General features: G+C 47.3%; 6 protein-coding genes across 6 annotated transcripts; 2 read left to right on the top strand and 4 right to left on the bottom strand.

The window, feature by feature from the left end:
- Positions 1-4,582: 4,582 nt before the first annotated feature.
- THITE_34520 (uncharacterized protein) lies at positions 4,583-6,666 on the bottom strand (the record flags this gene model as incomplete). Its single annotated transcript, XM_003652833.1, has 3 exons — positions 4,583-5,416; positions 5,588-6,434; positions 6,569-6,666. 3 exons carry the CDS (start codon positions 6,664-6,666, stop codon positions 4,583-4,585), a joined length of 1,779 nt encoding a protein of 592 aa, XP_003652881.1.
- A 418-nt stretch (positions 6,667-7,084) lies between these two features.
- THITE_2170318 (uncharacterized protein) lies at positions 7,085-8,956 on the bottom strand. Its single transcript, XM_003652832.1, has 4 exons — positions 8,561-8,956; positions 8,454-8,469; positions 8,102-8,325; positions 7,085-8,038 (listed from the first exon to the last, which is right to left on the bottom strand). Exons 1-4 carry the CDS (start codon positions 8,628-8,630, stop codon positions 7,485-7,487), a joined length of 864 nt encoding a protein of 287 aa, XP_003652880.1. The 5' UTR covers positions 8,631-8,956; the 3' UTR covers positions 7,085-7,484.
- A 7,577-nt stretch (positions 8,957-16,533) lies between these two features.
- On the bottom strand, positions 16,534-17,482 carry THITE_2114685 (uncharacterized protein). The gene has a single exon (XM_003652831.1). It carries the CDS (start codon positions 17,457-17,459, stop codon positions 16,905-16,907), a length of 555 nt encoding a protein of 184 aa, XP_003652879.1. The 5' UTR covers positions 17,460-17,482; the 3' UTR covers positions 16,534-16,904.
- A 1,336-nt stretch (positions 17,483-18,818) lies between these two features.
- On the top strand, positions 18,819-20,062 carry THITE_2114681 (uncharacterized protein). The gene is made up of 2 exons (XM_003652830.1): positions 18,819-19,118; positions 19,282-20,062. Exons 1-2 carry the CDS (start codon positions 18,995-18,997, stop codon positions 19,725-19,727), a joined length of 570 nt encoding a protein of 189 aa, XP_003652878.1. The 5' UTR covers positions 18,819-18,994; the 3' UTR covers positions 19,728-20,062.
- An 18-nt stretch (positions 20,063-20,080) lies between these two features.
- Positions 20,081-20,841, bottom strand: THITE_2128592 (uncharacterized protein; the record flags this gene model as incomplete). The annotated part of the gene is made up of 3 exons (XM_003652829.1): positions 20,081-20,107; positions 20,246-20,521; positions 20,614-20,841. The coding sequence occupies 3 exons, from the start codon at positions 20,839-20,841 to the stop codon at positions 20,081-20,083; spliced, it is 531 nt and encodes a 176-aa protein (XP_003652877.1).
- A 1,314-nt stretch (positions 20,842-22,155) lies between these two features.
- On the top strand, positions 22,156-22,767 carry THITE_2128591 (uncharacterized protein; the record flags this gene model as incomplete). The annotated part of the gene is made up of 1 exon (XM_003652828.1): positions 22,156-22,767. One exon carries the CDS (start codon positions 22,156-22,158, stop codon positions 22,765-22,767), a length of 612 nt encoding a protein of 203 aa, XP_003652876.1.
- Between the last annotated feature and the right edge of the window lie 131 nt (positions 22,768-22,898).

The raw sequence follows: 22,898 nt of genomic DNA, 5'->3' as shown, positions 1-22,898 counted from the left end.
TAAAAGCTCTTTAGACAATACTATAATGACCCTTTAATAGGCTACTTTAGTTATAACTAAACTAAAGAGTTACTACAACGAAAATACTATTAGCTAAGTATTAATAAAGATATTAACAAATACTATAATACCTACCTAGTATATTAGTACTAAAAGCTAGTAAAGCATTGCCTTTATAGCAACCTCCTCTAATCTCTACTAATATTGACTCAACCTTAGAGCAAAATCGCTATAGACTTTATTATAGGTTTTCCTATAGTAGAACAACTAGATAGTAAGAAGGATGTAATCCTAGTTATAGTCGATCAATATATAAAGATAAGTCGATTTTTCTTTGTCTCAACTTCTATTTAAAGCTAGGAACTAGCTAAACTCCTTTACTAAGAGATCGAACTTAAGTATAGAGTACCTTATAGATACCTTAGCGATTAAAGGTCGGTCTTTATCTCCTAATTCTAGAACGATCTTTATTATTTTAACTAAGTAAACCAAAGGCTCTTAACAACGTTTTACCTCTAGACTAATAGGTAAATTAAACGAATAAACTCAACCTTTATCTAATATCTACGATATTTTACCTCTTTAAACTCTATTACCTAGGCAACCCTCCTCTCTAAAGCTAAATTCATTTATAACAACTCTGTCAACGCTACTACTAGGATTACCCCTTTTTATATACTTATAGGTTATAACCCTATAATCTCCTACTATATCAAGGACAATACTCGATAAAGGGGGGTACTATACCCTAACGTAGTAGAACGGATTAAAAAGCTTAAGAAGCTACGCCAACAACAAGAGTAACATTAGGCCAACGCTATAGCGAGTTAAAAACGGTACTACGACGAAAAATATAAGCTAATAGAGTTTTAGAAGAAAGCTCTAGTCAAGCTGTCCACTTAGAACCTAAGACTTAAGACTAGTAAGAAGTTGAAACCCTAGTTCGTTGGACTATTCTAAGTACTTAACTAAGTAGGATCGCTAGTATATCGGTTAACATTACTATATAAGTATATACAGCTATATAATATATTCCTAGTAGCTTTGTTAGAACTCTAATATACCTAAATAGCTATTAACAAAGCTTAAATACCGATACTAGACTTAGAAGATAATAAAGAATAGGAAGTTAAAGAGGTATAAGCTAAATAGCGAGTCTAAGGCGAGACGTTCTTTTAAGTAAAATAGGCAAGTTAGCTATTAAAGTACAACTAGTAGATCTACAAAGACGATATAGCAAATATATAGTGGTTAATCCACTAGTTCTAGCAAATATATAAGGTTACTACTAAAAGGAAATAGAGAGAGGATACCTAAAGTACACTAGACGGTATATAATAGAGCGATATTAGGCTAGCTCGGTTGTAGCCAAAGGCCGGTATATACGAACTAAGGTATATAGTTATATATAGATAAAACGACTAGACCCCTTCTCTAAAACCCTGATTAAACTATAAGAGAACGCTAGGTCAACGACTTATAGAGTAGGTAAACCCACTCTATTAGGTCTAAAGTATTTTTACAATCGTTAATTTCATTAGCAAGTAATAGAATCAACTCTTTAGCAAAATTATATTTCGCCTATATCTAGGTAAGATAGCTTATATTGTTGAGACGAAGGTAGTAAACCCTCTTTAAGTCCTATACTTCTAGTTTATATTGGTATTAAATCGCTATCAACATTCCTAGCAACTAACCTAAGGGATATATAGGAGCGACCTACCGCCAATGAGGATATATTATCTAGGCACTTAGGCTATAGAAAGAGGGAAACGTTGAGTTCTATATACTTAACGACTATAGCCTTAAAGGCTAGTTGCTAGTTGGTTGTAAAGCGTTTATTCAATGTAATGCTATAGATATAGCGATATACCTCGTCTATAGTATAGAAAGTATCGACTAACTTCTTCGATAAACGTATAATACTATAGCGAGTATTGTCTAAAAGGACGTATTCTTCGTTATCCTCCTAATCGCTAAAGGACTCTCGATTAGATAAAATTTGACTCTTCTTAGCTTTGCAAAGAAGTTATACAATATATAAACCAATAACTAAATTAGTCAAATCTCTAGACATTGTGCTAATAGCCTAACTAGATTAGCAAGTAAGCTACTATTAAATACTAGTCCTAAGCTACTTACTAATATATAAATATCCTTTCTTTTTATATACTAGTCGTAGCGACTTAACAACAACTTAGTAATAATGTATTTAGAAATAACAAGTATTAGCGAATTATATAAAAGGTTCTTATATATAGTATATAAACATTTAAAGTAAAACGACTTTTTATAAGCTAGAAGTATAAGAAACTCCTTTAGATCTATAATCAATCGATAGAGAAAAGGTAGTAAAGATAAGATAAAGGAAAACGACGATATATAAATATAATAATAATAATAAGAACGTAAGGTAAGAAAGCGAAGAGAAGGAGAGCGCTACAACTAACAAATTAATAATATATAAAGAAAAGAAAATACAAAGTGTAAAACGTAGCTACTATAATACAAATTTAAAGTAGGGTATAGGTAGTCTATATACATTAGTAAAATATAAATTATTATAAAATAGGCAAAGTACGTTATATATATTGCCTTAGCAACTAGTCTAACTTAAGAGAAACGCCCTACCAAATCCTAGGCGAAACTTATAGTCAAATAGATAAAACGTCACCTTTATACCGCTAGTTAGCAAGCCTATATACATAGGCGGACCTTTTCTAGAGATCGAGCACTAGTACACTACCAACTATAAGGCTTGAACCTAAGGACAGGTTCTATAGAGGGGAGGACAAATTGTTATAGTATATATATGAACTATAGTCGAATAAGGATTAGCACGACCTCTAGACAGAGAGAGCGTTTAAAAGCTTATATCTATAACATATAGTATAACATACTAGCTTAGACCCTTAAAGCTATAGCTAAAAGGGTAGGCAGTCGCCTACCTAGGGCAAAGGAGATTCCTAATCCTCTAAGGATTAGCCTCCGACTATAATAGGAGAGATATATTGACAGAGTCGCCTTGGAAACTATAGTTACTCGTCCTAATCACTATAACTCTTTATCTTAAAGTATCTTACCAGTAGCTTTCGAAGACTCCTATTACAAAATAATAGATATAAGGTATAGAGCTATTAATGATTTTTCTTTCCTCTTTTATTAGCTTATAGCTAAATTGTTATTTCCTTTCTCTATTGTTTTATTTTCCTTTTTCCTCCTTTTCTCTATACGCCTATATCGTAGGCTCCATGCCTATACTATAGAACTAGGGGAGCCGTATATAGGAGCCTAGGCAATTGGGCTAGCTATAAGTAGGTATATATCTAAGGGAGCCGTAGCTAGCTAGGCAATTAGGCTAGCTATATATAGAGTATACTATAGGTGGCACTGGGGCTATAACGTAGGTATTAGGGGTATGCTATAGGCACTAGGGCTACAACGTAGGCGCTAGGGCTATAACGTAGGCACTAGGGCTACAATATAGGTACCGGAGGTATACTGTGGGCACTAAGGGTATGCTGTAGGTACCAGGGGTACAACGTAGATACTAGGGCTACAACGTAGGCACTAGGGCCACAACGTAGGCACTATGGCTACAATGTAGGCACCACGGCTACAACGCGGGCACCGGGGGTATGCCGTAGGCACTATAGCCACAACGCGGGCACTGGGGGCACAACGTAGGCACCGGGGGCATGCCGTGGGCACCATAGCCACAACGTGGGCACCGGGGGCACAACGCGGGCACCGGGGGCACAACGCGGGCACCAGGGCCACAACGTAGGCACCAGGGGCTACAACGCGGGCACTAGGGCTACAACGCGGGCACTAGGGCTACAACGTAGGCACTAGGGCTACAACGTGGGCACCGGGGGTATGCCGTGGGCACCGGGGGTATGCCATAGGCACCGAGGGCACCGGGGGCATACTGTAGGCACTATGGCCACAACGTGGGCACCAGGGCCACAACACAGGCACCAGGGGCACAACATAGGCACCGGGGCTACAACGTAGGCACCAAGGGCATAACGTAGGCACCAAGGGTATAAGACAGGCACCAGGGACATACCGTGGGGAGCCGTACAGAACTGTAGGAGCTGTATATAGGTGGGCAATTGGGGGAGCTATACGTAGGTGGGCACTCAGGCTAGCCGTAGGTACATAGGGCATACCGTGGGCGGCACCGGGGCCACAACGTAGGCACTAGGGGCACAACGTAGGCACCGGGGGTATAACGTAGGCACCCAGGGCATGCCGTAGGCACTGGGGGCACAACATGGCCACCGGGGCGTACCGCGGGCACCGGGGGTATAACGCAGGCACAACGTAGGTAGGTAGGCAACTGCGGGAGCCGTAGGCCGGGAGGCAAGCCGTAGGCCAGCAGTTCGCAGGTAATGCAGGTAGCTAGGAGGTAGTATATAATAGTAAGCAAGTCATGTGATGTAAAAATGTAGATAAAAAACCCACGAGCCCGCGAAGCGGGCTCCAAACCCCTAGTAGCTAGCTATAGCACGTATGGCTACATATTCGACGTCGCGTGTAGACCGTCTCAGGAGCGCTCCGTTTTGCTTTCATCCCTTCAAGTACCTGACATTGACGGAGGGCCCTGGCCAGAAGACACCTCGTCCAGCATCTCCTCTCCCATCGGGCCGCTAACCTTGACGCCCTCCAGAGACGCCTCCTCGTCGGCCTCGACCTCCCCCTTCGCCGGACCGCTCCCTTCTCCGACCTCCTGGCTCTTCAGGCTACTGGCCTTACTAACTCCTTGGCTCTCAGGGTCCTCCACCCTCAACCCAAGGTGCTTGTCTGCCGACGGGTCCTCGGCATTTCCTCCCTTCCAGTCCGCCGGCGCCATCTGCGGGACGGGGCTATCCACGCCCGGTTCGTTGATCGCCACCCCTGGAGCGGCAGCAGCCGCTTCCCCCTCAGGCCCAACAGTGCCAGTGCCTGCCACGCGCCAGACCACCGACAGCCTGTCCAGCGCCCTCGTTCCCTTCTGGCTCGATCCTTTGAGGCCGTCCATCTTATCCCACTCGATCTCAAACACGCCGCTCTCGTCCGCCCTTCCGTCCTGCTCGGGCCCTTGACCTTCAAAGAATGCGTTGAACCACACATGCGCGACGGCCGTGACCATGGTGAAGCCCATGCCGGCCGGAGCGCGGTTCCTCCTTTCGATCGAGATGTTGACGTCGCTGTTTGGAATGCAGATCGGGGTGGCCGGCTTGAAGATGACCGCCCGGCCGCCCGGTTCGGAAGGGTTGGCGAATGTGAAGCCGTTCTGCAGGCTGGCCGTCGACTGCGAGCGGGACTCGTCTTTACTTGAGAGTGCAGCGCCACTGGACGTCGACCGAGACGACTCGGGCATCGCGATCGTCTTGCTTTTTGACACCTTCTTGCCCAGCCTGCCCACGCTCTGCGATGAGCGCTGTCTGCGCGTGGACAACTTCCTTATCAGTCCTGCGGCCCGCGATGCTTTGTCTTTCCTCGCGCTCGTCTTCCCATGGCTGTCGGTTCCATTGCTGATATCACCACCGTTGCCGTTGCCGTTGTCATTGCCGTCACCACTGTTGCCGTTATCGACCACTCCTTTCGTAATGCCCTCGTAATCCGCGTCCTCGAGAATCTCCCCCTTATCATCCACCGTGGCCTTCGCCCCGTACCCGGCCATGTCCTGCACCATATCCACCACCCCTCTGCCGCCGGGCGCGTCTCCCTCAACCACGATCCTCTCGTCCCCCTTAAAGGTGTGGAACACCCGGATCTTCTTCCCCTCGTCCACAAACCCCTGCACGGAGACCTTGACGCCGTGCCGCAAGCCCCAGACATGCACCTCAACGATCTCAACCGCGCGGTCCACGTACTTCTTTCCACCCTTCGTCCACCGGTCCACATAGCTCACCCACCGCAGCTGGCTGGGAATCGACACGCCCGCGCCAAAACCGGGCCTCATCCTGCGCTCCGTGAACCGCGCGAGCGCGTCCTCCGCCGTCCACCCACACTCCGCAATCAGGTAACTGCACGCCACCGTGCCCGACCTGCCCTTGCCCGCCTTGCAGTGCACCACGACGACCCTACCATCACCACTACCACCCCCATCCCCACCTCTCTCCCCCTCCTTCCCTGCTCCTCCTCCTCCTCCTCCTCCTCCAGCAGCAGCTGCCGCCCCTCCATCCCCAGGCAGCCCGCCACCAGCCAACCAGCGCCTCATCCCGCCCAAGATAACCGGCACGAGCCGGAACGGCGGCGGGTGGTGGTCCGGCCAGGGGTAGTGGCTGATGCGGCCGTGGACGGCATCGTCCGGGTATCCGGTGCCCTCGGCGCGGAACTCCCAGATGGCCCAGCCGCGGCCGTGGCGGGCGTCGAGGAAGGCGACCAGGCGGTCGAGCGGGTTGCGGTAGGCGCGCTGCGGGTAGGTCTGGGAGGGGCCGGATCTGGTTGGTTGGTGCGTTTGCCAGTCAGCGACGGCTCGGGGGGAATGGAAACAAACGCATGCGTGTCGTGAATCTGGGAGGGTGGGGGAAGGGGGGAAGGGGCTAGGTAAGGGGGGGAGGAGGGGTGCAAGTACGTTACGATTATGTTGGATGTGACGTAGCACAGGTCGAGGCCTGTCTCTTGGTGTTTGGCGCGGGGGCCGGCGACGATTTGGCGGAGGACGGAGGCCATGGCGGATGGTGGGCGGTTGTGTACATCTACGTGAAATATCACCAAGCGGAAGGATAGATAGTACAAGTGCAAAAGAAAGTAGAACACTTTTTCAGTCCCATAGTGATTTGCTCCCGCGAGGACGCTTAGACATTGAGATGGAAGCCCAGGGTCTGGCCCAGGCACGAGGTTGAGCTCTCAGCGGCGACGTCATCGGCGCAGAAAGGCGGGGCCCCAACCTTAGCTTGGCTTGGCTGATGACCCTTGAGTTGGGTTCTGCAGTATGGGGATTTCTCCGTCCTTCCGCATGCAACCCTCCCATCCGTGTACTAGGCATGTAAGCGCTCTTTGGTCCCTCTCGCCTGCTACGCTACCTTAGTAAACATGCAAGACGGTCAGAAATCGGGACTTGGGGGCGTCTCCGCTGAGTGACGGGACCTTCCAGTGATACACTCTAGTCATTGAGCTACAAAGTGCAGAAGACCAATAATACCAAAAAGAAAGCATCCCGCTGTGGAATGCCTCGAAACTCCTCATGACCCACCCGGCACCGAACCGTCCGAAACCAGGGAGAGAAGAACCACGCAATTCCAACCCCAGCTGTTACCAGCCCAGACCGATATGGTGATATTCACGCACACCTCTGCCCGTCTCCCACATCCACCGCTCTCAGGACCGTCGCCGAAACAGGCCATCGTTCCCCATTCTCGAGTTACTGTGATTGCTGCGTTCCAAATCGCCGCCGCGCCCTGGGCAACAAGCTTGAAGCTTAGGGCCGCACGAAGCATGCGGAAAGCCTTCTTGTCGTTCCAACATCCATCCGTCCACGCCGTGCGCGCTTAGGACGTCTTCTTGGGCGCCGCGGCGCCATTGACGTACTTGTTGACGTCAGTGGCGGCGTGGAACTGCCTCGCGGTGCCCTTCACGCCGTCCCAGAACTGACGAGCCATGGGCGGAGTGCCCTGGGCGCCAATCAGGTTGTCGATGCGAGCCTCGAGCTGGGCGAAGGAGTTCTGCACGTGGCTGCTCTGGGCAAAGCGGGCGCGCAGGAACGCGGTGTAGATGCCGAGCAGGATCCATGACCGGCGCTGGAAGAAGATGGCGCCCAGCAGGAGACGGATCCACAACAGGATCTCGAGGCTGGCGACCACGGACATGGAAGAGTCATAGTAGCGCTTCACGAAGGTTCCGATGGTCTCGGCAACCGGGTGCTGGATATACTGCGGCTTGGCGCTGGGCGACGCGCCCGCAGGCGGGTTGAGCTTCTGCGGCGGGCTAAAGGTGGGGATCAGGGTCGCACGGATATATGTGGCCACGTGGAAGACGGAGTAGATGCCGTACGGAAGGAGGGAGAGCGGGTACTGAGGCATCGTAAGCCAGACGAGCGCCATCACTGCGGTGCCACCATGTCAGTCAGGAGTCCATCAAGTGAGGGTACAAACTTGAGGGCGCATACGAAGGTACTGAACGTTCTCGTCTGCGAGGTAGCCGATGGCACCACCAGGCTGCTTAGCCCCGGTCTTTTGGCGTGCCCGGAAGGTCTTGTAGACCACGATCCCGTAAGTCGCGGCGGCTGAGATGAAGGCGAAGCGGTAGCAGAACTGCGCCCAACCGCCATAGTAGTTCATCCGGATCCACGAAAGCAAGTACCGGAAAACACAGAAGAGCAGCATCGCATGGCTGCGCACAAGAAGCGTTAGCGGAGAGTTCCCGGTTCCAATCAACTGCGGCCCTTCACTCTCGTGCGCCTTCCGCCCGGTCGTCACTGCACAACGCTGTCGCCGATCGTGGAGGGAATACCGACGTACCCAGTGAACCAAGCAACTGTGATTGAGGAAGGAGTCAGCATCGGTAATGTTATTCTCGCTGCTGATGAGCAGCTCTGCTCCTCCTCCGGCCTGGGAAGCTCACGCACATTGCAAGGTGGAGGCCACCCTTTGGAACCTCTGGGCCAGAGGCAGGTCGGCGGATGGCGGCGGAGCCATTGTGTTCGTGCGAGACTTTAACGGACGAGGTACTGGCGGGCGAGCAAGATGCGGCGGTGTGCGTCGAGGGAAGCTTGCTGTCGCAGCGCTCGGATGTTGGAGAAAGCTGGCAAAGGTGGCCCGCTATGCGTTGTGGAGATTGGAAAAAGGTGGTGTCTTGACGTCGGGAATCCAGCGATGGTCGGTGCGTCACTGGCGCAGCCAACTCGCTGGCTGCTACAGCAACAGGGGTTCGATGTTCCTTTGTTGGCGGTCAGCGAAGGTCCGAGTCGCACAATGCAGATTCGAATGTGTAGAAGGTGATGGCGAGTCGAATGAAGTGATTATTTTGTTGCGTCTCGGAATGAAAGAGCAGGGAGCCGGAAATCGCAACAGAGCTGGCCGGAACTTGGCAGCTTCTCTTGAACTCCAAAGAAGCTGCCTCAGCTCGGCAACCTATCAGGCGCAGTTGTCACACCCTGTCGTCATCAGCTGGCCAGCACCCCGTGGACCCCACACGTGCGCTTCTTGGCAACGGAACACTGGGTCAAATTTTGTAGCAGAAGCAAATGGAAAGCATTCACCATCTAATATATATACTATAGAACTGGGCAGGTAGTGCGATCCTCCATTTAGCTGTAAAACGGGGGTGTTCTTTAACTAATTGTTACTGCTCCTCACCTATTTGCCTTTGCACTCCTCCTCTTTAGGCTTAATAAATAACTATTATAGGGTATAGGCCTGTTAGTGATTTTCGCGCTCCCCTCCTATTGGCTTACGTACTTCTTCCCCTGTTCTACCCCTTTTTCTCCTTTCCTTACCTCGCTTACACCCCTGTTACACCCCTATTGCTACCCCTTTTCCTCCTTTCCGCTCCTTTTGCTCTTCCTCTCTCTCTTCCTTTTCTCCTTTCTACTCAGTTACGCTCGAGCTTCCTATCGCTAAAATGCCTCCTGTTCGACGCCCCCCTAGTTCGTAGACTACGTTCTATAGTCGTTATTATTAATATAAGCCGTTTTCTAAGTTTTATACCTATTCTAATAGGGCTCCTTATACTTCTTATATTTCCTATACCGCTATTTATTATTGGCATTGTCGTTCTCTAGCCTATAATACGCTATATAATATATAGTATAATACTATAGAACCTTCTATTCTAACTAGCTAGTTACCTCTTATAGGTTATATCGCTCTCTTCATTAGTACTTTATAGACTATTGCTAACCTATATTTAGGCAATATAACCGTTATATTATATAATCTTAGCCTAATGGATATCGAGTATACTAAGTATAGTATATTATATTAGATAGATAAGCGTCTTAGTATATATTTATATATCTATTATATCTTCTTCCTTAGCTAATACTCTTTAGTGCTATAGAATTCTATAGCTATAAATCCTATATTTAGCTCCTATTGCCTATAAGGCAACGTTTCTTTCCTACTAAGCCACTACCTTCTAGACTTCCTCAACCACCTATTACATATATAAGATCCTCGAGGGTCCTATTTTTATAATTATCTTCGTCGTTATAATTTGGCTTTTATATTTACTTCTATTTCTATAAATTAAACTATATACAATGTTTATAGTAGTAGGCCTATAGATTTTCAAATCTATAGCGCCCTATACTATACCGTTAGCCCTCTTATAGAGGTGCTTAGAAAGCCTCCTCGATATACTTAGCTTTTTTTTTATAATCTATAGGCTACTATTGTATATTAAACTTTCTTCTTTATAGACTCTGATTACGATTTTATATTACGCTTTATAGACTTTCTCTATCGATATAACTCCTTTATTTGTATCTACTTAACTACGAGGGAGCGTTTTCTTCAGAGCCTAGCTATATTGCGAATTACAATTATACCTTAGTTGCGTTTAGTTGTAGATTATAGCTATAGTTACGACCATCGTTGTAAGAACTTGCTAATAGTAGATAAGGTAGCTATTCTTATTCTAGAGGAGAATTTAAAGCCTGATTTTCACAATATTGTCCTTGTATATCGCTTAGACGACAGCTCTATATAGGCCTAGTACTATATTCACCTATATTACCCTACCTATCTCCTATTAGCCTATCCTTTAATATTTCTATTTAGAGATCCTAGCTTTTACTAGGGTTTATAGCTCTATAACGGCTAAGGGCAGGGCTATACTCAACTAAGTATTGAGTTTAGGTAATAGTGTTGGTACTTGTTATATCCTTGTATAAGTTATAGCTAAACGCCTTTCCTTTTTCGCCAATTGTTCTAGTAGTTCTTAGTAGACCTCTAGGCTATAAGCGATTAGTAAAAGCTATATTAGATTTACAATAACTAGAAGGAACTACGTATAGAACTGTACTAAGGAGTGTAGGACTAGCTACGACTAGGTGATAGTGATACTTATAAGCTTAAGCAACGAATTGTCCTACTTATAAGCTATATTAGGGGCCTATACTTCATTGCTCAATGCTATTAGGATTTAATAGCTATTGTCTATAAACTAGGTTATCCTACTCTATTTATTATAGTTATAGCCAACCTAAACTAGGTAGAGATCTAATAAGAGCTTCTTCTAGGCTAGACTATAGTGGACTACCCTAACATTGTTAGCTATATCTTTAAGCTTAAGTGCCAAACTATCCTTTATAAGCTTTAGTATAGTAACCTGTTTAGTGAGTTTATAGGCATTGTTTAGACTATTGAATACTAGAAGTATAGGCTCCTATACTGCTATATCTTACTTTTCCTTTTACGAGAGTCTATACGTTTGTTTTTTACGTTTACCAACGTCGACTATATTATCTAGGCTAAGCTTCTAACGGAGGTAGAGGATCCTAATAGCTAGTTGTAGGCTATTATTACGAGTAATATAATTTATAGGCTATATAGTTTAGATAACTCTGCCTCTCTTTATATAGTTCGTAACCTATATATAGGGGTTACAAGCTATTTAAAACGCTTTCCAAAGGCATTTATAGAAAAGACTGTTATTCTAGAAAATGGGTATCCTATCTATCGTCGTCGAGACACTAGGCAAACAGTTATTCGTAAGGTCAATAGCTATAAGGTGCAATTTAACAACCGTTAGGTTATACCTTATAACCTTTATCTCTCTTACAAGTATATTGCCTATATTAATATAGAGATTTATACGTCTATAAAGTCTATTAAGTATATATATAAGTATATTTATAAGGGGACTGATTAGTCGATGGTTCAACTCTCTATAAATAATTAGCTTAATAAGGTTGATATCTACTTACAATGTTGGTATATTAGCCTAGTAGAGGCGGTTATATAGCTCTTTAAATTTTATATCTATTGCGAGTTCCCCCCTATTTATCGCCTTCTAATCTATCTTAAGCATTAGCAATACGTTGTTTTCTAGGTAGACAGTACTCCTAAGGAGCTTATAGAAGCGTTAGAACGTAGAGCTATAGAGCTAGAAGCATTCTTTACTTATAACGTAGCCTATAAGGATGCTTGTAATATCCTCTATATTGATTTTCCTTTATACTTCGTCTAGGATAAGCGGTTATAGGAGTAGAAGCCCTATATCTATAGTACTACTATTAGGCGTATATACTACGTTCCTCCTTCTATAGGTAAATAGTATTTTCTTTATCTTCTTCTTTGTTTAGTCTCTAGCGCTTAGTCGTTTACCTATTTATAGACTGTAAATAGCTACGAATATCCTACCTTTCGAGCTATATACATTGTAGCTAGCTTACTCAACTCTAACTAGAGCTAGATTATATACTTCGACGAGACTATAAACTAGTAAACAAGGTATACCCTTTATAAGCTTTTTGCTATTAGCCTCTTTACTAGTAACATTGTAGACCTAGCAACGCTATAGTTACAATTTTATAATTTCTTTTATAATGATCTTCTACGTTGCCTCGAGTATATTGCAGATATCCCACTAAACTTAGAAGAACTACATTTCGACTTTAGGCTTTTTTTATTGAATTAGCTACTAGCTAATAGCGACAAGTGTTTAGCCGACTTTAGTTTACTAGCTATTTGTTACTACTAAGAGAATATAGAGTAGAACCCTCTATTATAAGCGAAGCTCAGTTACAACCGTCAATAGTAGAAGGCCCTTTTTATAAGTATTCGATCTTAGTTAAACGCTAGCTAAATAGCTCTCTTTATAGAGATTATAGCTATAGTCGACTTACGCTTTAAAATAGCCTATTTTTTTATCTAAGGCGCTAACGGGACTAGTAAAACCTTTTTATATCATTGTCTTTCTTCTTTCTTCTGTTCGTAAAGGTATATCGTCCTTTGCGTTGCTTCTTCTAACATTGTAGCTCTCCTTTTCGATAGTGGCTATACTTCTTATAGCCGTTTTAAGATTCTAATCGACATTATAGACGCTAGCACTTATATAGTCTAGAAGAACACTTAGTTTACAACTCTTTTACAATATACTAAGCTCATTATCTAGGACAAGGTTCTAATATAGTACTGTTACTACTTTAAAGCTATAGATTGTATATTGCAAGACATTTGCAACTACGATAGCCTATTTAGAGGAGTTCTAGTTGTGTTAGAGGGGGACTTTGTATAAATTTTACCTATTATTTGCAACGGTGATAGGTATTACATTGTTTAAGCCTATCTATAGAACTCGCCTATTTGACCTCAGCTATAGGTCCAGAGATTGATAGAGAATATACAAGTATAGGGAGCTAATACTAACAACTGTACTTTCGTAAGTTGGTTGTAGGATCTAAGTTACAATCCTTACTTCTATAGCTCTATTGATCCCCTTCCCCCCTTTACACTCTATTCTATATAGGAGTAGTTAGTTGATTAGGTCTATTTTATATACTTATTTAAACGCGCTACAATAGACTTAACAATGTTTATAAACTAAGCGATTCTTTGCCTTCGTAATACGACTATAAGTTCTATCAACGTAGCTATTATTTCTTTAGTTCTAGGTTAGGAAACTCGGTATCTCTCTATCAACGAGGTAGAAAACTCTCCTAATAGCAAGGATCTTAACGCTCTTATATTGTCTTCTAATTTTTTATTTTCCTTAGACTTTGCTTCTATTCTACCTACTATTTTAACTTTGAAGGTTAAAGCCCCTATTCTTTTACTTCGAAACTTTAACCCTAGTAGTAGGCTCTATAATAGGACTTAGCTAGTTGTAACTTAGCTTGCTTTGTCCGTTATTAAAAGGCGAATCTTAATAGATAACTTTGCTAGGTAGTTGCGGATAATTCTAAAGATTAAATTAAGTTCTTTAGAGGAGGACTTTCCTTATATTATTGTTTATAGGCAGTTTCTAGTTTGCCTTTGCTTTATAATAACTATTAACAAGTCTTAGGGGTAGTCTTTTTCTTATATTAGTGTCGATTCTCGAGAGCCTATATTTTCTTATAGCTAGTTTTATATAGCTATATCTTAGGTTATAGATGTTTATAATGTTTGTATATACTTATTAGATTTAAGGGGGTAAGGCGAGAAGCTTATAAACATTGTATACCTAGAGGTACTAATATTATAATACGGTTGTTAAACGCTATTGTAGATTGTCGTAGTCGAGGTATACTATATACTAACTAATGCTTTACACCTATATTAAACGCTATTTCAAATTCCTATAGTCTAGGTGTATAACGCTATTGTAGCCAAGGTATATAACGCTATTCTAGATTCCTATAGTCCAAGTGTATAACGCTATTGTAGCTAAGGTATATAACGCTATTCCAGATTCCTATATTCTATATATACAACGCTATTCTAGATTCTTATACTCTAGATATATAATGCTTTATACCTATAGCTAGTAAACATATTTCTCTTCTCCGTAGTATATCCTTCGTAGACTTGTTAAGCAGATTCGTTATAACTCACGTTCGCTAATTATATCTCCTTCCTCTATAGTTTATCTACTATAGATATATTAAGTAGGTTAGCTATATCTCTAAAAGCTTCTGTAAAGGTCTGCTCTTCTTTTATAGATAGATATAGAAAGAGCTTGTAAATAAGCTCGATATAGCGGTTAACGCGTTTAACGAGGCTTATAAGTTTGCTATATATAGCGTAGCGTCTATCTTCTCTTAGGTAACGTAAGCTATAATAGGTGGGTATAGCAAGGTCGTTATTCAATAGGCGTATAGCCTTCTCTCTAGCCCTATAACGACCATTATAGACAAGGGGCGTAAACTCATCTCTTAGAACAGGGTATATAGCAGAAGCTACTATTGTATAGGGAGTGGGCTACGAAAGTATATATAGGTCGTTGAATTGTTAGGAGCTAATAGAAGATGATATATCTATTGTAGAGCGTGAACGCTTAGAGGAGATAACTACTTCGAGCTTCGACTTATACTTTGTAGACATAGTATAATACTTATATAGCTTAGGTATCGGCTAAGGGGGGGATAGAGGGGGAGGGGGGGGGGTTGGATCCTTTATAATATAGCGCTTATAAGATGTCTCCGACTTTGTTATATATATATTAGCTACAAAGTATATTATAGATATATTAGGAGGACTATACTTACTACTTCCTTTGAAATAGCTATACCTAGTGCTACTTAAGTTATAGTAGCAGCTAGTGTAGTAGCTATTACCTATATTGTCCTATAATACAACGTAGTTTATATATAGGCCTAGACCTTTATCGCAATGCTTATATTCGCCGTTATTAGGATCGTTGCCTATAATTTATATTAGTAGAGATTCAAGGTTAGTTATATAGTCGAAGTTGATATTATAGTATTTATCTAAGTTATAAGGATCCGTCTATAAGTAGATATTACAAACCGCCTATAGGTATATCAACGTTGATGTCCTATTGTTGTTATAGATCGCTATATACCTTAAACTTCAATAAGTCCTATATATACTTCGTAGGCTTAGGAAAGTTTTATATAGCCTCGAGGATAACGTCCTTTATAAAGATACTTGCTAAGACCTTTATTTCGCTACCTTCGTTCCCCTCTCTTTACGCTTCTATAGCTATATCTTCAGCTTTATTATCTTCCCCTTATATATTTATCGCTATAGTAGTTGGCGTAGGTATAAGCGGCTTATAGAGGGTATCGCTATATTAGACATCTTCGTCCACTTCGACGGATAGTAGAGGCGAGTCCACTTCGTCGTCCGAAAGTATAGGAGGCATCTAATAGTCGTTAAAAATCACTATTTATATATAGCAATTAAGCTAGTATATATATAGTTACGTTAATTAACTTAGTCGACGATATACAATATAGTTATTAAGCGGTTTATTTAGTTGGTTTAGTCGATATAGGACCTAGGTTTCTATCTTCTAGGCGTAGCAATTCTGCTCCGATACGTAGTCGGCTTCTATATACCCATTAGACTCGCTCCAATCGCCTAGGAAAAGCCTAGAAAAGAGGTAACGGATTAGTAAATGCTTACGAATACGCCACCAAGCCGAGTCGCAACGGATATACGCGGTTCTGTGGGATGAATGTCGTATACGCTAGAAAAGGTGGGTACGCAGGTGTGGAAAAAGTGGGTAGTTGTAGGAAAAGTGGGTGGTTGTGGCACTGCCAAGAAAAAGGATTAAAATGGCTACGCGCAGCCCGCGAAGCGGGCTGCCAACCCCTAGTTACTGGCAAAAGGGACGAATTGCAAAAGCGCAGTCTAATTGCAAAAGGGTAAACTATGTTCCTAGGGAAGTGACGACTATTTAGCATCTCACACACCGGCCCTTGCGGCGTCTCAAGCAGGAGAAGAGCGGAGAATAGGTCACCACCAGTTAGCACACAATTTAGTTAATTGAGAGAGTCCGGATACCCTTTATATTCTGTCCCTCGTGTCTCGACATTTGCTCCTGCAGGTTGCCGCGAAGGTGTTTTCATGTTTATGTTTCCAGTTCAGCCAACGACTGAACAAACCTACCAGCGTATCGCCTGCGGCGGTTGTCTTGGGCTTATCCCCAATATAACCGCGACATTGAGTTGGACTCGCTAGCAACACTCGCAGGAATAACGCGAGTTGGATGGATCACTGGGCCAAGTGTACATGTACATGGAATCCGTAGGTTGCTGGTCGCCGCAGATGCTATGTAAAACTGCTGTCTCGCTCAGGTTCGGTAGGTAAGTGGTCTAGGTCCAAACCTTCCGGTGCCGAACTTTAAACCTTGAAGCCACACCTGCAAACTCCGAAGCGCCGATTCACCCTTCTATAGTTAACGCATCCCTGACCCAATTCCCATCGCCAAGGCCTTTTTTTTTTTTTTTTTTTTTTTTTTTTTTTTTTTTTTTTTTTTTTTTTTTTTGAAATCCCATGCCACCCCACATTTACTAGTCATAACCAACTCTCCTTGGTCAGAGGCCACCCAACATCGTCTCTCCTCGTCGCGGCCACGAATTCCGGACGCGGCGAGGCAGGCGGGATGCTGGTGCGTTCTAGAGGCCTCGCGATTATGTCGCCATAAACCTGCTCGGCGCTGTCCGCGAAATGCGAAGACGCCGTCTTGCGCAACGAGGAGTCGGCGGTGGAGGTCTCAGTTCGACACGGAGGCTGGCTCCGCTCCACCCCAGTCGTCGGCGGCTCTTGGTCGGAAAGGGTTGAGCTTATGGGGCCGCCGGCCTCCGTGTCCTTGGCGCTTGCGTCTGTGGCCGTCGTCATTGCACGGCCAAGTGGTTGTGCGGCCTGCTGGCTGGGGAACTCCTTGGCGATGTAGCTCACGATGGCCCGGTCAAGGGCCTGGTTTGCCACCTGTTCTTGTTCCTGGCCTCGTCGCCGCGCCCGACGGCGACGCATGAAGAGGTATGCCCCAAGGACGGAGAACGCGGCTGATCCAAAAACGGAAAGGACGATAGCAATCACAAAGATCGGGACAGATATTTGCTTGCTCATGTTCCGGCCTTCAGTCGACGACTGTAGTTTTGTGTTAGTTGAATGACGAGTTCGAAGTACGGACCCAAGAACTCACCTCATGAGCAGCAGATGTCGTGGGCAGCGCTTTCGCTGTCGAAACCTCGGTGGAGGAGAGTGCGGTGGAAGCGAAGGCTGGATCGGTGAGGATGGCAGCGGTGGCAGAAGCTGCAATGATCGCAGTGGAAGGTCGCAGACCATCCACGCATGACACTAACTCGAGCAACGGAGATAGTGTGCCCGCAACCAGAGATGCCAGTGCCCCGCGGAGGGAGCTAGCACTCTTTATTAGACAGTTTCCTTCGCGGGGCTGAGGGGTGCGTTGCAAGGTAGACCGAAAGGTATGATGGGCCTTCCCCAGAAAGGTCCTGGTAGGAGCGGGAGGGGCAGTATGTGGAAGCTGTCGGTAACTAGGCTGGTACTCGGTCCAGGTCTGAACCATCCGCGTGATGATGTGTCGACAACCGGGTGGCGAGGCGCAGATCAGGCCTGAGCGTCCGTGATCCATCACAACAGACACGCACTTGTCCCTGCATCACCCGAAGCAATCACCGCGATGCTCACGGGTTGCACGGAATGAAAAATGCGCCGTGGAGCGCGTTCCGAAGGTCGCCCGGATAGCTAGTCAGGGTAGCCGCGGGAAGTGAACAGCCAAAGCCTCAACCAAGCAAAGTCGCGCAAATTCCTTTCCCGCTGAACGCCGTCCAAAGCGAGGTAAGCAAAATGCCCGGCTACCAGACCAGTCTTCAGGACTTCGGACGAAGTTCTGGGCAAGGATTTGCCCCCTATCTCGACACTGCGAACGACATGCAATCAACCGATTCAACTGCCGATTGCGACATTTTCGCTCAAAAAGATGTTGCCCTCGAAAGCGACAGCGGGACCCAAGGCCTAGGCTTCAACGGCAATGAACATACACACATCCCAGTGAATGTGTGAAACAACATCATGAGATCTCCTTCATGGCGTCGCCACACAATTCACAGGGAAGGCCCCGGTCAAAGACAGAAATGACTCAATTAGCCCATGGCGGGTGTCAAAACGGACGGCGACTCGTGTACTGTGGTATGGATGAACAGCAAGCGCGGGAAGCTGAAAATGGTGTTTGCGTTCGAACCCGCCGATTTCTTTGTCGATTTACGGGACTTTATTTTCGAGCGCAGGAGAATGTGAGGTCGAGATAGAGTTTCGGTTGGTCTGCCAGATGGATGATCCTGCTTGGCTGATCACCCGTAACGGGTCTCGCTGTGGCCCCGGGCGCCAACTGGAGACCGGCTGGCCGCAGGCCGTCGGCCGGCCAAACAGACCCCGCCAAACAGACCCCGCCATCAAGGTCCCTAGCCCACCTCCATTGCCGGTCCCCCTCTCCCATCGAAGGCTTCGAGAAACTCGAAACCACGCTCCAGCCTGTAAGGAAATCCCAGCCAGGGCGAGGAAAGCACACGTCTCCATCGACCATCCCATCTATCCCACACCGTTCCTGTTTGCGCCGTTCCTCCACCGGACCCACCTGGAAAATGGCCACGATCGGCACCCTGCAGCGCCTCTCAGCGGTGTCCCTCTCCAAAATCCTCCTCGCCGCCCAAGAAGCAGCCGCAGCAGGCGACCCCACCATAGCCATCATCGACGTGCGAGACGACGGTACGTCCAGCCCCTAAATCCTGTCTCCCCTCCCCTCTGCTGCCCCGCCCCCGCCCCCCTTCCCGTCCCCAACCAACTATCCCCTCATCTCTTACGAGAAGAACGACTCGGTCCTAAAGGCTGCTTGCTCCCTGACAATTTCCCCTCCTCCCCCACCCTGCAGATTACATCGGGGGGCACATCAAGGGCTCGCAGCACGTGCCGTCGCGCACGCTCGACGCGATGATGCCCGCGCTGGTCCGCCAGCTGCAGGACAAGGAGACGGTCGTGTTCCACTGCGCGCTGTCGCAGCAGCGCGGGCCGGCCGCCGCGCTGCGGTACCTGCGCGAGAGGGAGCGCGTCCTGGGTGCTTCCTCTTCTTCGTCGCGGAAGGCGAAGCAAGTGGATGCGGACGGGGTGGGAAAGGAGCACGATGGCGGTGCTGGCGGTGCCGTCGCTTCTTCGAGTGTTGCTGTGGACGGTGCGCAGACGGCGGGTCGGCAGGTCAAGGAGCAGCAGGTTTATGTGCTGGACCGCGGGTTCGTCGGCTGGCAGGAGCTGTATGGCACGGATGAGCGGTTGACGGAGGGATATCGGAAGGAGCTGTGGGAGGATGGGTATTGGGGATGATGGCGGACTGAGGTCGTGATCGAGATGGTATTCACTTCCGGGCCATCCCACCCTTTTCGGCATTGGCAATCCCCTTGGAGGCATTTTCCTGGCTGGCGGCTTTTGACTGCCCAGCATAGGTAGCTTTAGATCCGCTGGGCGCGAGAAGACAGAGGCCGCCCTGCGGAGTGAACACTACCAGAGCATAGATAGAGCAATAAGGCAGGTGAAGAGGCTCCGGCGCGCAGAACTCGGCTGCTTTCTGATCTTGCACCTGCGGGAGTCAACTCACGCATATACCTAGCCACTTACTCTGAGCAGCCAATAGCTCGCAAAAGTCCATGGATTCGAACGCCATATCTTTGATCCTAGGTCTATGAATCGATGCATGCCTGCCAATTCTGATACCACAGCAGGTATTGTATTTCTCTTGTTTTTCCAAGTATACTCCCGTACACCAACGTTCTCCCGATCCAGGGCAACCAGGTTCAACACCCGTCTCTGTTGACTACCACCCGAGAGCTGTTGGAGTCACGGACCTGCCCGCGCGTCCAGGCCATTTTGAGTTTCTCATACCCGCGCTTGCACCGAGTCATGACGCGCTTCGCATCTTTGGCGATGTCACCGCAGGGCCGGGATATGGCTCTCACGCCGTCGTTGCACCACGTGATAGCCCCCTCGAAGGAACAAGCCAGCTTCACGCATGTTCTTGCCTCGACATAGCAGTTTCCGGGTCGTTTCGCTAGCGCTTTGACATGTTTCTGGATGCTTCGGACGACCGCACTCCGGCCATATGAGCTACCGCACTCGGGTTTCTTTTTTGCAGACATTAATGGATGACCAGAAAAAGGGCCTCTCTCTGAAGAAGTCGTTGGATTGGTTCGGGGACAAAGCAGCGGCGACGCACCCACGATCCAACCTCGCCAACTGCCACATGGCTGACCGGACCAAGGCCCTTGAGAAGGTACGAGAGCCCGGCCCTCGGTGGTGCATCCGAAGCCCGGGCTGCGGGAGCGACCTCCTGCAGCAGCTGGCGAGTTCCCAAGTCCTCCGAGGTATTGGTTCCGACATCCGTAACAACGGAGGCGCAAAACGGAAATAGGATGACTGCCAGGAGAAGCTTCATGATGGGCATGTTCCGTGGGAGAGGCGTGGCCGATGGGTTGGCGGATATTGGTGAGCGGGCAATGAGGAACCGAGTGGTTGATGATCAGCCAGACATTTCAGGTTGTTTAACGGGGGAAGGAAGGCGGGCTGCAGGACCACGATCTTCTTTCTGTGGGCTCGATCAGAACCGTCATTAGGCTCAGGGAAGGAAGGCACGGCCGGGCCTACCAATCTGATCGGCACCACTCTCGCTATGCTGTATACACGGCCTTCCCCAACCTCCCTCTCTCACGCTACCTGTCCTACTTCTTCTATGCAGTCAATCACCCCCTGTCAACCCCCCAGTATGGCCGACTCAGCCGCTACTCAGTGCCTAAGGCCGGTGATCTGCCCCATCGTAGGCGATTGCAACCGTCGCAGTCCGATCGTCTCCGTACGAGGGGGGTGGGGTGGGGTGAGGAGGGAACCTAAATGGCGAAGTTTCGTGATTGCCATGTTTTGTAGCTACCCGCCTGCTGTAGCTACCCATTGCTTCGACAAGGACAACGCAGTCAATCCTAGACCAAGCTGAGCCATTTGCTGATGAGTTCTGTACCGGCTCCTCGAAGTTTGGCATTCGAGCCCACAGCCGCAGTCACTTCGTGGAGCTGTCATCTGAGCCATCAAGTCCATTTGTCTCGAGACTCTATAGGTAATAGCTGCCAAAGTTCCTTTGGTCAGCTCGGTAAGCATGCGGAAATTTTGGCATCTAAGTATATATACAAGATGGCTTCTATTGCCTTCCACACCGCTTTGCGTGGTGGTGTTGAAGTCTGGGCTATTTTCATCCCCGTAATTGTGGGGGAACCTTCCTGCGCCGGCGTTCCAATAACTTCATCATTCGAATATGCGAGCCCCGTCGAGTTCTGCCTTACTGTGTGAAGAACGATGTCCTTAAGTAGAGACGTTATATACTTGTACCTCGTTAGGAAAAGCTAGCGTTACTGTCGGATACACGTATCGGACTCGTAATTTGGGATATGATAGTGGGAACTCATGATGTCGGCTGTGTAGGTATATTCAAGCTCCTTGATCTTCAGTAGACGTCACGGTGATACACCACAGAAATCTGTATGTTTGACTGATGCAGCATAGCAGTAATTCTGCACGTGAAATTCAGTTGCGCGCTGATTTCTTTGCTGATTAGCCACAGTTGTACCTCGCCTCTCCTGAGCTGGCCGTCCTCCTCTGCTTTCCACTCCGAACTTTCGAGTGTCAATCTCGAACTTCACCTTTCTCGTCCCGCATCACACCGCGGAAATGCCGTCTACGACTCGCTTCTCGCGGCGGATCGGGACACATCATGTCTGGCCGACCCAGCCGTGTCGACAGTGACCGGGGCCGCCCCGATGGCTCCAGCGAACCGGCCCGCCACGGCTGTGGCAGCGAACGGGGCTTCCTCGATGGCGGCAGCGAAGCGTCGTCCTCCTCGCCGAGTTGGCCTCGCAGTGCCTGCTGGCGTATCCGGTCGCTTCTTTGTTTCTTCCTCCGCCTGGGCATGCTGGTTATGTACGCTGTTGGGTTCATAACTTTCGCCGTGGCTCTCACCCTCTTCGTCGTCCTCTCTGCCTGGTCGCGCGAGATCATCTGCCTGCTCCTGGAGGCGCTGGAGATTCTCCCGCGTCCGAGGACTTGGTCCTCCCACGCACCAACCTCCGCCGACACTCATGGCTACATCCAAGTCTGCGTTCAAATGTTTGCAACCCGGCTCCGCGAGGAGACGTTACCATCCCCACCCCTCCGCCCGGCCTCGACGACTTACCGGAGGTCGCCGTCTCCTGGCCCGGAAGACGATTCGTCAACGGAAGACGATTCTTCAGCGGAAAACGATTCGTGGGGAGATGCTTGGTTAGAGTGGGGGTCGGAGAGTGACACCCTTTGCGAGGACTGGCACCACTTCCCGGGGCGCTGTTGATGCCTTTTCCTCCTCCGTGGAAACACTTCCCTACCAAGTTTCTACACAACCGACCACTTCTAGTCTCCTCCCGTTTCGCCTCCACAAGTCAAAGTTGCCTTGCGCTTCAACACGTTCTACTTTCGCTGGCG

The sequence above is a fragment of the Thermothielavioides terrestris genome, chromosome 2 (genome assembly GCF_000226115.1).
Source record: "Thermothielavioides terrestris NRRL 8126 chromosome 2, complete sequence".
Lineage (NCBI taxonomy): Eukaryota > Fungi > Ascomycota > Sordariomycetes > Sordariales > Chaetomiaceae > Thermothielavioides > Thermothielavioides terrestris.
The sequence above is the reverse complement of the archived record's forward strand: the minus strand, read 5'-3'. Positions and strand labels throughout refer to the sequence as shown.

Bases quoted from the DNA above. Each gene is read 5' to 3' on its own strand.
- THITE_2114685 (XM_003652831.1), bottom strand. From the start codon at position 17,459: ATGAGCAAGCAAATATCTGTCCCGATCTTTGTGATTGCTATCGTCCTT.
- THITE_2114681 (XM_003652830.1), top strand. From the start codon at position 18,995: ATGGCCACGATCGGCACCCTGCAGCGCCTCTCAGCGGTGTCCCTCTCC. The intron at 19,119-19,281 runs GTACGTCCAGCC...CCCACCCTGCAG, and splicing joins CATCGACGTGCGAGACGACG to ATTACATCGGGGGGCACATC.
- THITE_2170318 (XM_003652832.1), bottom strand. From the start codon at position 8,630: ATGGCTCCGCCGCCATCCGCCGACCTGCCTCTGGCCCAGAGGTTCCAA. The intron at 8,039-8,101 runs GTATGCGCCCTC...GTGGCACCGCAG, and splicing joins CGAGAACGTTCAGTACCTTC to TGATGGCGCTCGTCTGGCTT.